The 14,929-nt window shown below is 36.3% G+C and overlaps 2 protein-coding genes across 2 annotated transcripts; both read left to right on the forward strand.

Moving 5' to 3' along the window:
* Positions 1-2,611: 2,611 nt before the first annotated feature.
* On the forward strand, positions 2,612-5,376 carry LOC104210397 (uncharacterized). Its single transcript, XM_009759292.2, has one exon. The coding sequence runs from the start codon at positions 2,959-2,961 to the stop codon at positions 5,116-5,118; it is 2,160 nt and encodes a 719-aa protein (XP_009757594.1). The 5' UTR covers positions 2,612-2,958; the 3' UTR covers positions 5,119-5,376.
* Positions 5,377-10,114: 4,738 nt separating this feature from the next.
* On the forward strand, positions 10,115-10,816 carry LOC104210400 (protein PELPK1-like). The gene has a single exon (XM_070151408.1). It carries the CDS (start codon positions 10,115-10,117, stop codon positions 10,814-10,816), a length of 702 nt encoding a protein of 233 aa, XP_070007509.1.
* Positions 10,817-14,929: the final 4,113 nt, after the last annotated feature.

Raw genomic sequence — 14,929 nt, forward strand, 5'->3', positions numbered from 1 at the left:
TGAAAGCAGTATAAACTTAGAAGAACCCTCCCTCGGAATGTGGTCAATTATATTTTGAATATTGACTTCTCCCCAGATAAGAGAGACTAACCTATTTGGACCCCTGAGGCATCAGGAAAATTCAGTACCATCTAGTAAGAAAGAAGGACATTAGTACTTTATCTTACTCTAAGAATTGGCACAAAAAAGTTCCTTTTAAGATCTCTTTCTTTATGACGAGGGCTCTTTAGAACAAAATCCCCACTGATGATGCAGTTAAGAGAGTTGGGATCTATCTTTCATCTATTTGTAGTTGTTGCACTAGTCACAAGATTGAAACCACAGTACATCTCTTGATTGAAGGGCAGATTCCTTCATAGGTTTGGAACTTCTTTTGTAATACTTGTGGTATAAAATATGTTCATGGCCAGCTTAGGATGTCTACTATGAACTGGTAAACTACTAAAGGAAAACAAATGAGAATCACACTTGCATGTTACAGTGTCTACCAACTGCTATTTGTTGGAAAATTTGGAAAAACAGATGAAAGACTAGGTTTGATGATAAAAGGATGTCATCCTCGTATATCATTAATCAAGTCAATAATCTCATCTCTTTGATCTTCAAAGTTTAATTTTCTTACTTACAACTTCCCAATTCTTGGCTAGCAAAGCGTAATCTGATTGAGAATGGCTTAAACTATTTGGTAGTTTAGACATGTCCAAAATTTATTTAACTAAATATCGATGGATGCAGTTAAAGTAATCGTGGATCCTCTGGTGGTGGTGGAATTATCAGAGATCATAGTGGATCTATGATTCACGCCTTTGTAGAATATGATAGGGCAGTGTAGTAACAACACTGTTGAAGCCAATGCTATGCTGAAAGAAATGAAAATTTGCTTAAGTGCTGGCCTATCTAATATAGTGGTAGAATATGACTCTCTTTTGCTCATAAATATCATCAATGAAAAGCTTGATCCACCATGGCAAATCAATCAAATCATTGAGCAGATTATTAATATATATAATGCTGGAAATTTTACCTTCATGCATTTCTTTAGAGAAGGTAATTGTACCGGTGACTTACTAGCCAATATGAGAGAAGAATCCAAAACTTTTTCTATCATCAATGAAGCTACTTTCCTGCCTCCTAAAGTTAGAGCTTCAATGAAGCTTGAATTTGATGAGCTCCCAAATTTCAGATACAGGAAGATGAAGAACATGTTCATTTATGATGTTAGCTGATTTTTTGATCTTGTTTTGCTGGTTCCTAATATGTATATAATATACTGTTGCCTTGATGTTTTTCAATCCATCCGTAACGGTGATACTCAATAGCTAACATATCATTTTTATGTGCAAATGACTACTAAGGTGAAAATATCCAACCTTCAGAATATTTAGGAGGCTAAGGTCTATGTCCTCCTCCATGTAATTATTATTTTTGATAAATATACATATTAGGAGTCTTTCCTAAATTCCTCCATCATGTGAATGAACCTATATTTAAAAAAAAAACAACTAGGGAAAAGAAGAGAGGAAAAGGAAATAATTTTCTCTTTCTTTCTTTTGGTTTGCAAATGAAAGAGGAAGGATAATTGGAACAAGAAACAATTCTCTTCATAAACACAGAATCTCAATGCTTATTTGATCACGTGGAGAATTTAAAATTGATAGATTACATAATTCAAAAGAAAAATACTTTTGACATGAAACTATGAAAGACAAACCTATGCAAAGTATTAAAATTACTCTTTTGAAATGAGTGGTTGTGAGAGCTACACACATCTTAATTTTTTCTTTTAATATATAACAATTAGCTTTTATATCAAGAAAGTTCAACAAGTGATATCCTTAAGATACAGCAGGAAGCAGAGATTAAGGACCTGTTTGGTCATAAATTTTGTCAAAATTTATTTGGATTTTTTTGGCAAATACATATTTGTTTATAAATATTATCCATATTTTGGCAAATTCCCAAAACCCAAATCCCAAAACCAACTGAAGAGCGGGTTTTGACCCAAAATATTACTATTACATTTTTAAAAAATTGCCCAAACTTTTGTATTTTATAAAAGAGCCCACCATTTATTATTTTGTAACAATATTGTTTTGTCTTCTCGATCATCTAATAGTGCATTATGTAGTTCATTATAAAAATAATAATTTTGCACCAAATTTATTTATGTTCAGAACTATGGTTTGCTATAATATAATGAATGTTATTGATGAAAGTAGTATTGAGTATTTGTGATAGTTTTTAGAACTTGTGGGTATAAGTCATGTTTCATGTTTTTCCAAAACAAAAATAGTGAAATATGTTTAGAAAATTATGTTCAAAATAATTTTCAAACCAAATTTTACCCAAATTAAACTTTTTTAAATAAATTTGTAAATTTATGACCAAACGCTAGGTAAATTCAAAAAAGAGAAATGAAGTACATATTTTTAAGACATTATTAAAAAGGGAAGTACTGTATATCTTACGAAATGAGAGGGATGGAGTAAAAAATTGTCCTTTTTGCTTCGACTCTTTAGCTGCCAAGTGTACAACGCTCATAGTTGAAGTGTAATTATGTTGTAAGACAAAACTTCATCAAACTCACTTTACTTTTCAACAGTAACTATCTAGTGCATGAATGCCAAGTGCGAATCTTACAAAGAAATCTTGTAACTATACTTCTCATTTCCATGAATCTAAACAGTTATCCCCGAAATCCCATTCAAAAATATCATAACAGATTAGCTACTATGAGGAACAAACAAATCCACGTTTTACCACAGTAATATCATTAAAGTTACCTTCTTACCCCCTCATCTACCCCAAATTTCCTCCTTAAAACACGTGCTATTATGTCATTTTACATCTAACTCCTGTCCTTCTTCGTCGGAGTTTGTAGTACAACACTTCCCTTTCTCTCTCTTCACTTCATTTTCTTCTTTCCAAAAAAAACTAAGTTGAAAAAAATAATCCAAAATGGAACATCCATTTTTCATCAACGGCGCCGGAAACACGCCGAGAGCGGAGGCGTTACGGTGGCTATCAATAGCCGAGAAGCTATTAACTAACCGTGACCTAGTCGGGTCCAAATCATTCGCGACCCGAGCACGTGAATCCGACCCGACCCTTTTACCCGCTGACCAAGTCCTCGCCATAGTCGATACCCTAATCGCCGGCGACAAGCGGATCAACAACCAGCACCTTGATTACTACTCCATTCTCCAAATCCCTTTAAACCAAACACATGATTCTGAGCTCGTAGCTAATCAGTACCGTCGGCTCGCTCTCCTTTTAAACCCTCAGAAGAATAGTTTCCCTTTCTCAGATCATGCTTTCCGGCTCGTACTTGATGCTTGGTCTGTTCTTTCGAATGCGTTCAGGAGAAGTGTTTATGATAAAGAAATTGGGTTTTTTATTAACCTTAATCCTGTTGCTACTTCTCCTCCGCCTAATAATAACCCCATTGGTTTCATGCAGCAACCAAGTTCTGTGCTTTTTCAACAGGCACAGTCACATCCAGTGAGTTCAAGCAGAGAGCAGCAGCGGACAGTGGCATTTCTTCAAGACCCACAAATGCAGCAGCAGTCAGTGAGTTCTGTGTCCAGCTTGAGTAGTAGAGAGCAGCAACAGACTGTAACATTTCTGGGCAGAAACCAAACACAGCAGCCAGTAGTAAGCTCTACTATGCTAAGTCCAGACAGAGAACAACAAAACCCTTTTACCTTTGGGTCAAGAGGGCAACAGCAGCAAGTAGCTTCTGTGGAGTCAAAAAGAGGGCAACAGCAGCAAGCAGCTTCTGTAGAGTCAAGAAGAGGGCAACAGCAACAAGTAGCTTCTGTAGAGTCAAGAAGAGGGCAGCAGCAGCAAGTAGCTTCTGTAGAACAGCAGCAAGGTAATAAACAGGCGCCACAAAGAAATGAGGGTTTGATGGGTAACAACCAAAATTACTCTGCTACTACTACAAGTAAAAATGTGAACTTTGAGGCTTTGTTTGGGAATAGTCAAAATAATTCTGCTAGTACTAGTAATGTGAACAATGAGGGTTTGTTTGGGAACAATCAGAATCAGCCTGCTAGTAATAGTAACAATGTGAACAATGACGGTTTGTTTGGGAATAATCAAAATCACTCTGCTAGTACTAGTAAAAATGTGAACTTTGAGGGTTTGTTTGGGAACAATCAAAATCATTCTGTTAGTACTAGTAACAACAATGTGAACACTGAGAGTTTGTTAGGGAACAATCAAAATCGTTCTGCTAGTACTAGTAACAACAATGTGAAGGGAAAAGAGGGGGGTGTAGGTGCGTCGAGTCATGTTGTTCCTAGTTTCTGGACTGCATGTCCTTATTGTTATGTGATGTATGAGTATCCTTTAGAGTATGTGGATTGTACTTTGAGGTGTCAAAAGTGCAAGAGGGCGTTTCAGGCTGTAAAGATTGCGTCGCCTCCGCCAATTATAGAGGGAAAAGAAGCTTATTTCTGTTGTTGGGGATTTATGCCTTTAGGATTTTCCTTGGACACTTTTAAGAAATATAAAGGTAATATCTCGAGCTGGACTCCTTTTGCACCTGTGTTTAATAAACATGGGGGTGTAAGAAAGCCCCCCGCTCCGAGGGTTTATATCGATGATGTTGTTGAGGATGTGTTTTTGGAATTATCTGAGTCGAGCGAGGAGTCAGATGAGGATTGGAGGGGTGATAAGAAGAAGAAGAAGGCGAACAGTGGGAAGAAAAAGAGTAGAAGGACGAGGAGAAAAAAAGCCAAGATACAGCAATCTGATAAGGGAAAGAATGTTGTAGGGAATGCTGGTGACAATGTGCAAGATATTTCAGCAGCTCAAGGGTGTGCAGAAAAGCCCAATGTTACGGCAGCTCAGTCGAGCAAGAGAAGTATTGCAAGTAACACAAGAAGGCAAGCTGGGAGGGTTACAAAAGACGTTGGAAAGTTGGATTTGAATGTGGAGTTCAGTAATGAGGTTGAAGAGCCTCCTGCACCTGGGGTGGGCCAAGGGAATGGAGATGGAACGGGAGAGGATGGCAACATTGAAGGAATTGAGTTTTTTGAAGGTCTTGATGAATTCCTAAGCAGTCTTCCTATACTCAATGCTGTGGGTGATGATAAGGTCAAGGCTGCCTAGCGAAGTAAGGCACTTCTTTTGTTCTAGTTGTAGCTTCCTTTTGTTTTTTGTATGTTCTAGTAAGAATGAAAAGCTACTTGGGCATTGGCCTTGATGTTTTCGTTGTAATGTTAATGTATTGCTAGTTTGCTGAAGTAGCTGCAATAATTAGCTTATTGCTCCGATCTCCATGCTGCATCACAGCATCAGTAATCTTGGTTTTCTTTTCGTACAGCTAAATCATTTGTCTTCAACGTCCTACATTTCTATCTTTTAAGATATCGAATGGGTCCTCCAGAGGGAGCCTTGTTTACCTGCTTCTTCTTTTTTTCCGGTTTTGCAGCACAAGTTTTACTGTCTTGAAGTCTGTTAACTTGAAACCAAGTATTTATCTACTTATTTCAGGAAACTGATAGCTGTTAAGTTCCCTTGTTGCTTGTTTGGAGCAAAAAGTCCAGGATCTTAACCTTGGCTACGATTCAGGGATTCTTATAGTTTTGATTTTTTTTCCCTTGTTAAAAATACGTTAACAAATTTAAATCGGTTAAGAGGATTATTGATTTTCAAATGCTAAGCTTCCATTTAAATAAAAGAACTCTTATTTTCCGCATACACTTTTATAAGTTTTTGCCCCTCTCTTCATACATGATTACTAGTCTTGATTTGAGATCTTTTAAAAGCTTTGACAACAAAAAAAGGTTAGGCAAAAATGGCCATGGGGATAGATCTGGAAAACTAAGGCTCCATTCAAAGTGCAATATTTCTCTTGGTTGGCAGCAAATGAGGTTTTTTTGACACATGACAATTTACAAAGAAGAGGGTTTCACATAACTAACAGGTGCTATCTGTGTGAGAAGGAATGAAGAAAATTCTCATACCTTCATACGTTCTTCACTCACCTCCCAAGTGTCGCACATGTTCCTAAATATATATTCAAGGTAAGGACTAAAAAGGACTTGCTGACTAGCTGGAGTATAAGGGTTTGAGCACGAAGAAGAAGAAGAAGATATGGTCAATAGTACCTGCTAGTATCTGGTGGACTGTGTTGGAAAAATGTTTTGAAAACAGATAAGAGCCTATTAGCATAATTAAGACAATTCTTTTATGTTTGTTATGTTGCTGGTGTATATAGACAATGCTGAAACCTGACAGCATGTGAGTCTTTATTAGCTCCCTTCAGGATTTGTGGGAGACTGGCTCATAAAGCTTTTGTTTTATATATGTCAGCACTCTCTTAATACTGGTTTTAAGTTAATGTGATCTTTTAGTAGCTAGTTCATCTTATTGTTTTCATTCTCCACTGCATTTTAAACCATGTTCGAGATTGACTTGTGGTTTTGAAATTTGTTTCAAGTTCTTGATTTCATTCTTCTTTCCATCCAAACTTTGGTTCTTGAAGTGGGTAACATGAGGTTGAGCTGAATGATAGTCCCCAACCACCATTAGATAACTTCAACCTAAATTACAAACACTTCAAATTAGCATTTCTTTGAAGAGAATGCACAGAGGGAAGGTAGTATTGTATTTTCCACATCCAGTTCACTCCTCTCTGCCGTGCTTTTATTTCTTAGAAACAAGAATAAAGGAAACTTCAGTCTAACTTATCAGTTTAAAATGCCAGCATTTGAGGATAGTTAAAGGGATCCTTTAACTACTAATATTGCTGCAATTTTTGCTTATGCAGTAATAGTGTTTTCATGTATTCATCCAAAAAAAGAAAAAAAGGTGTTGATGTGTGTGAGAGGCGGTGTCTCCTTCTACTGAGCTAGGTCCAATCATATCCTTCTTCCTTCTCCTAACCATAAGTCATTGCTGCAGAGGTTATTGAAGCCACTGAATTGTTTTACAGCCATATCGAATGCAGAGGTGTAAGTTGTCTACCGTCTGACTGTTTGAATGTCTGTTCTTAGCAGTAGCCTTCTTGATTTGGGTTTTTTCCAAAACTCTGCATCTGCTTCATTACTTGTGAGCTAACAGTGACAGTACAGATTTTATTTCTTGCCTAGCTTGGGGTAACTCCTTTGCAGAGATGGCGGGTTTCTTGGTACTAGGTAAAAGCTGATCAATTCAAGCTACAATCATCTAGCTACGGATGTGGCTCTGGCAATGAATCCTATTTCACTAAATGCTGCTTCATATACAGCATAGGATTAGCCTTTTATGAATTCTGAATGACTTGGTATTATTCCTTGTTTACGTCGGGATGAATTATGCAGGGTTCCCAGTAAAATTCTTCGTAGCTCACGAGGAAATGATGATCTTGAACTTCCATAGATGTGTTTTTGAGCTTCTGTCATTTTCTGCCCTGGAAGGCATTCCTTGGTGTGATACATTTTCATTGCATAATTGATGGTGTTGCTTGAATAAGTTTATCAGGTACCTTTTTGTTTTGTTACTTTTGACACTTGAAACTTTGTATGTTCTGTATGTGCTCATACTGGTGCATGGTAACGTTGATGTCTTCCAACGTTTGAATGCCATTCTTCTAAAGCTTTGGAATCTTTTAAAATGGTTGGTTGTATTTCAGGAATTGATTTGGCCCAAATTTTTTTGTATATGCTGGGGAACTTTGTGAATAATTGTCCTCTATTGGGAAGGTCTCTTTTTGATGAGTGGCCGTCGCTTGCCAGAATTTGTATTAGGTGCCAGTATTCATTTGCATCTGACATTATATTATGCCAGCTCTTGTAGTTTCACCCTTTATCAACAACAGCAATAAAAAATCCAGTGTAATCCCACAAATGGCGTTTGGGAAGAGTAGTGTGTGTATGCAGACTTTATCCCTACCTTGTGAAGATGTTCCTGATCCCCTCGGCTCAAGGTGTTTCACCCTTTACCACAAAAAAAATAAAATTGAATTGGTTAGTTCTGCCAGCATATTCAACTTGAGGCCAATATATTCATGTTATTTTAAGTTTACGTCCTATTGACAAGGGTTACGTTTTTGTGATTTTTAAATATTGACTGGCTTTACAATTACCTAAAATTTCAAGGAGTGCAAATTGCTTCTGATCTGTAATGGAGGTGCTTAAGTCTTTAGGTGTGGTTTGGTAGTTCAAGTGATTGGTCGGAATAGGCACATCAAAATTCTAGTTGAATCTTTTTGCATTCAACCCAAAACCTTAACGCATTAGGTGGAGTATGCTAGGTCATCATAAACATCATTGTAAATCCTGACGCAACCAATGAATGACAAGTGTAATTTAACACAATCCCGCATATGTAACTTGATTCTACTCTATGGTTTAAAGGTGGATTAAAGATCTTTTTGGCTGCTTTTTATAAGTTCTTCTGCGAAGGCTGAAGAGTAGATCTGAAGCGGAGAGAGAGATGAGGGAAGCCTAGAGTGGCTTGACGGGCCGATGTTAGAAGGATATATGTCCAAAACGATAGAGTAGATAGAGAAACAAATATGAAGACGAATTTACAAAAGGTCACCAGAGTTTGGATATGATGCCATATGAAAGAATGTGAGTTTCCAACCCAAAATTTTAAGTCAATGAGGTGAAGTGGTCCAAGACATTATATATTTTTATTTACATAATTATATCTTCAACACATCTCCTCACATATGGGCTTGATTCTTTTTTAAGGAGCCAAATATGTGAACTTTTTCTTACAATAGGTAGCAATGAGACTTGAACCAAGGGCCTCTCCTAGTTTTGATATCATATTAAATAGGGTAATCATCTGATCTAAAAGCATAAGCATGATGCACTTTTATTTACTTAATTATATTTTAATAACCGTTACCTTTTGAATTATTTCCCCCCTTTTTCATTTCTTTGACTACTGAAGCAGCATACATATTTCTATTTCCAGGAAAGAATCAACTGTTTGTTGGTGAAGTTGTTAATAGTCCCATGGCTTAAATGTCAAAGGCCTGAAGGGGAGTTGATACTTGAGAGTGGCTAAAATGAATATATAGACTGTATCTTTGAGGATGGGGATAAATTAAAATCCGGTAACTTTGGAGCTGAATCTCTTCGAATACCCTGTTTATGTTTTTTGTATCAAATTGTAATACTCTCACTGTTCCCTTTGCTGAAAGGCTAAATGTAATATGTCTGTCAAGTGTGAGCTTTCTATTTGCCAACTGTAAGAAACAAGAGAATTTTCTGCTATCTATTTTTACCCGTCTCAATGTCGAGGCTAATTTTTATATGCAATGCAACTTTCCCTTGATCATGATTAATATGCTATTATTTCAGCTATTGCATTTTTTTTTTCATTTCCTGGAAACATGTATAAACTTTCAAAGTGTTTGATTTGAACTCAACCAGTAATTTTATGCGGAGTAAGAAAGAATAATTTATGCCAAGTTTACACTGTTATGGTAAGTTTGTGTTTGTAAAACCAAGTTCCTTTGTCCCTTTGCTTTAGATTTGTTAGGCTTGAAGTGTTTATAATACTTACAATTCTAATAGCTGGTAGGGAAAACAATAACAGGTAATATGTGACTAATCTGGCAAGTATTCGATTTCCCCCCATAGTACTTGTCATCCATTTCCTCATGTTGGATCCTCTAATGGTCATATTAACTGTTACAAAGTTACTCCTTTAGCTGGATAAAACAAGCTGAAGCAGTTTCTTTCTGTTTTGACATTTGTAATTTCCGTCCATGTCCTCCATTGATAGAGCCATTAGGTTCATACCAAGATGAAAAATTGGCAGTAAATGTGAGCCCAGGACATTTCTCTTTTTAACGAAATGAAAACAGCTAAGCTGAGAGATGTTATCAGGTTGCCAGCTTACTATATGTGTTTGTGACAGGTTCAGGCTATTAGTATGTTATTAGGTAATCCAATAAATTGACTTTTTAAAGTACCAGACCTGAAGCCAAGTGGATGGGAAGTTCAACTACTTAGGTCCTTACGTAACAAACAAATTCTTGAAACTATTGTTATGCATGTATTTAAAACCTATATATAGCAATAGACTTAAAGTGAATAGCACATATCCGAGTTTCATTGATTCCATACACATTTCTCTTTAAGCTTCTAGGATTTGCAGAAATATGGCTCACCATTACCAGCTATCCTCCCTCTTACTGCTTGCATTTCTCAACTTGTGCTTCATCCATGGCCCGATAACTGGAGCAACCGCACGTCGTCTTCTAGAGACGCCCCTCCCCGAGATTCCTAAACTAGAGTTCCCTAAAGTTCCAACCTTGCCAAAGCTTGAGATCCCAACTGTGCCGAAGCCTGAGCTTCCAACCATACCAAAGCCTGAAATACCAGCTGTTCCAAAGCCTGAGATTCCTATTATGCCAAAACCTGAAGTACCAACTGTGCCAAAGCCCGAGCTACCATCTATCCCTAAGCCTGAGTTACCAACTTTACCAAAGCCTGAGATCCCAGCTGTGCCCAAGCCTAAGTTACCAGTTGCCCCAAAACCTGAGCTTCCTGCTGTGCCAAAGCCTGAGATCCCAGCAATGCCAAAACCCGAGCTTCCTCCCCTGAAAAAGCCAGAAATCCCAACAGTGCCAAAGACCGAGGTTCCTCCAGCTATGAAAAATCCTGAAGTTCCAACTTTGCCAAAGCCCGAGGCACCAATTGTGCCAAAGCCAGAAATCCCGGAACTACCAAAGCCAAAACTACCAGAGCTTCCAAAGCCAGAAGTCCCAGCTATGCCAAAGCCTGAAATCCCAGAAATTCCTAAACCAAAAGAGATATCTTTTCCTTCACTTTCTCCACCACACAAACCCGCTACTCCTTGAGTAATTATAATACTGCTCGCTCTATTAGAAGGTACCCAACTGTGTTTTGAGATTTCCATCTTGGTCTATGAAGTTTGCTGCGTGGGCATGGCATGGAGATAGTTTGGCAGAACATATTGGATGCTTTCTCTAGGAGTAGAAATTATGATTCTTTTATAGTAGTATTTCAATTGGATGTACCATGTTAGTCGTGTTATTATGCTATATGAGTGTTTTATGTACTTTCTATGCAGTGAAATAAACCTATGATATATATCACTTTCTAGAGTTACTTTGATTTAGTTCCTATCGCTGGCCATATCTGATTTTGCTCATTCCTTTTTTTTTTCCCCCCGACTCTTTTCCTCTTCGTTTTTCTTACAACATATTACCACTTTCTTCCATCACATTTCAAGAGATGGAAAGGATGAATACGCATACTTAAGCACCGGTAGAATAATCTGTTCTACAAATAGCTCACATTTTAGTGTATTTTAGAACAAAATTGAAGATTTAACTATTTGTTGCTTTCTGTTTCATTCATCCTAATGCACATTGGATTCTGTTACCACAATCTCGCCTGCTATAAAAGAAACATAAAAATAATGGGAGTGCTTGGTTCCTCTCAAGAGGGAGATTGTGCTTTTGGATCGATTGATAGTTTTGAACATATGAACTAGCTAAAATTTCTCTTAACACTTGTATTGCGTGACCATCTCATGCTCTAACACCATGTTGAATTGTGTGACCATCAATTCCTACTTAAACTATTTCGTATCTCCAAAATATGCCCTAAATTATATTGTCCTTCATATTAAAAACTCGTCATTGCTTATTTTTAGAGGTGCGTCTAGTACACACTCATATTTATCTAAAAAACGTGCCACCTAGCATTACACATTGCTCATTAACTTAACTTAAAACCTGCCTAAACTATTACTTTTTTATCGGTTACCTACTTAAACTATCTGGTGTCTCCCTTGAACTATTCCCCTATATATTAAAATCATATTTTGGACTCTTAAAGGTGGGTCTGTCTAACTATATTAACTTATGGTTTGTACGAAATTTTTTATGTAGTTTATTCCAGATGTATTACTTTCGGATGACTAACTAATTCTAGGAATTTTGGCCTAAATAATATCTAATGTACTGTGTTAATTTTAGGTTTAATTGTGATTGTGCTTTATGCTAGACTCCAATTGAATAAGTCCTTATTAATATTCACTTTGCGGCTCTTAAAAATATACATAAAAGGCATATAGTGTTGCATTTCTTAAAAATCGTCTTATATTACATTAAAAAAACTAGACAAAAATAAAATTTTGCAAATAAAAAATTAATTGGCTAGTAATTACATTCTCTAACCTCAGATTACACAAAGAAGGTTCAAGAGATTCAACTTTATTCTCTACAAAGCGATGAGTTTAATAAGAAGATTCAAATTGGTGTTCTTTCAACTATATGTATAAGACATAAAAGAAGACTAAAACAAGAAATAGAATAAATTATTTTAGAGGAAACAAGAGAGGGAGAAATTTTTTCCGAGGAAACCCATATGGAGAACTGAAGAAAAAAGGTTAAAAATGAATAAGAAGGTGAAAAAATAAGGAAGAATGGTGAAAAGATGAGGAACAAAGGTGGATATAATTGAAATAAGGAGAATATTCATAAAATAAATAAATTTGAAAGAGGGTTAGGTTAATTAGCCATTATATTGAAAGAATTACAAGAAAATACACATGACTTCACACCATAACAAAAAATGACTCATGTTTTTAAGTTTTACCCAACCTAGCCTATATTGCACATATTTTGAAAGCACTAGCAAATTTAAAACTTGTGTTCTTACAACCATTGCTTTTAAAGCTATGAAGTTAAATATGTGTTCTCACAACCATTGTTTTCACTCACTCTTCTTCTCACATCTTCTACATATGCTTCAAAGGGTTGTCCGTCATTGGTGTTTCTTACACTGTATCACCTAGTTGCAATGTAAGAAAAATGAAGAGTAGAATTGTTACAACCCATGTTTTTGTACCTAAAATTACGTCGTGAGTCAATTGATGTAAGCTCAAAAAGGATGAAATCCTTTTACAAGGATAAGAAAGGTTTGCCGAAGTGTTAAGCAAGTTAAGATGAATATGAGACTTGTTAATCATGATTTAAATGAGTTTAAAGACATGATATGACTATATATGATGTTTGTATATGAAGTATAAAGTTTGAGAAAAATCGAATTTAAGTTGCGGAAAAACCGACTAAGGATTTGTATTGTAATGAAGCTTTTTGAGTAATAAATTTTTTGTGCTATATGAGGTCTTTTTGGTACATATTATATACCAAATTGAAGGTCTTGGAATTTAGTTTCCAACGCTCTTAACCGTTTACTCATACGACACCTGGATAAAAAGTATAAACGTTGGAAGACGAGCCAATTATAGGGTGCCAAGTAGTACCTTTTGACTTTTCAACAAAATGGAGATTATCTTCTTTATCTCGTCTCTTTCTGCATATTTTCAGAGAGCACGACCAAATAAGACCCCTAACATCACCCTTAAGCTCTCTACAAGGGCTTCAAACGATACCATCATCCCGGGCACGAAATCAAGAAGCAACAACACTAGAACGATCCTCACAGCGTAAGTATTGCTATATTGTCTCTCTTTTTCTTTGTAGTTTGAGTTTTGAAAGGTATTTAATAGTTTATAAAATTCTTAATTTCTGGTTTTAAGCTCTTAAATATCAAGTAAGGTTGATTAATTCATTTCATAATAGTTAGAATTCACTGGACGGTGATCGGAAGCCGTGAGTTCGAGTTATTTGATTTGTAATGGACTGTTTTGTGGGCTGTTTCGTGTAGCTTTTGGGCTGTATATTTTGCTGCCATTTAATGGAGTTTTTGGAGGATAAATGGTGTGGAGAAACACTACTTAATGGCGAAATGATGGATTAGTCATTCTTTGTATTTTCGGGGTGTTGGACACTACTATAGTCGTCGTTTTTGGTATAAATTGATTGGGGTGTGTTGGGCTGTTGTAATCTAAATATAACATGGATTTCGACTTGAATCCACCATAGGAGGTAATTATATTGTGTTCCTACAGGCGCTTAAGGTTATCTTGGCATTGGTTAAGTTAAATGGATGAACTAGACATGAACTAGTGTATAAAGTTGCTAATTACGAATAATTGGAGTTGTGGATCACTTTCTTTGTTATGGATATATGGTATAAGGCTGGAATTATTGATGAATGACTTCATTATCATGTTAACGATACTATTAAGTTAAATTAAAAAGTCTATAAGGGATGATATAGGGTATACGAATTCCAATTGGAGCTTGTCGCTCATCGTAAAATAGTTATGACTTGTTGTTATTTCATGGTGTCTTGTTATTGATAATTATGTATTGTTGTATTTATTTGGAAATTGTTGTTGGGATATGATATTAGAGGCTCTTGTTGCAGGGGAGATGCTGCCCGAATTTATATAAACGAGCGACAAGTTTAAGTTGCAGACTTAGCCTTTATTCAACACATATTTTGAATCTCCTTATGCAATGGTAGATTGAGTTGAGTTGTTTGAAGAGTAGTTTGGGAGGTATTAAGGACTCACCATGGTTAAGGTATGTTAAGGCACTTCCCTCTTTCTTTTGGCATGATCTAAAGTGAAATGAATACGCTATTTCATAACGGATCTACTCCTAGAAACTAAGGTTGTCCATGTTGTTCTTTCCTTATAAAGTTATTTTAATAAAGTATGTATGATCCTTGAATCCTATAGAAGCTCATATTGATGGTATGATTTCCATAATGTTAATCGAAGGTGCAACGACCTTAAGTCACTCCAAAAGGTTTAGAACGTGATTCAATGAGTCTAGCATGCATTATATATAGTATTTATTTTACTCTATCGAGTCGTGCTATAGTAGGATGGGTATGACACCTATTGTGCAACCACTGATCAGTTGGATTTACCGAGTTCCACGTGACCGGGTACTATTCTACCGAGCCTTATGATGGCCGAGTACGTTTTCACCGAGTCCTCTTTGAGGTCGGGTACGATATGATGATGATGATGATGCCTACAAAGGCGTATGTTTTTAGAAGTTTATGTATATATATGTGTTATG

The sequence above is a fragment of the Nicotiana sylvestris genome, chromosome 1 (genome assembly GCF_000393655.2).
Source record: "Nicotiana sylvestris chromosome 1, ASM39365v2, whole genome shotgun sequence".
NCBI lineage: Eukaryota > Viridiplantae > Streptophyta > Magnoliopsida > Solanales > Solanaceae > Nicotiana > Nicotiana sylvestris.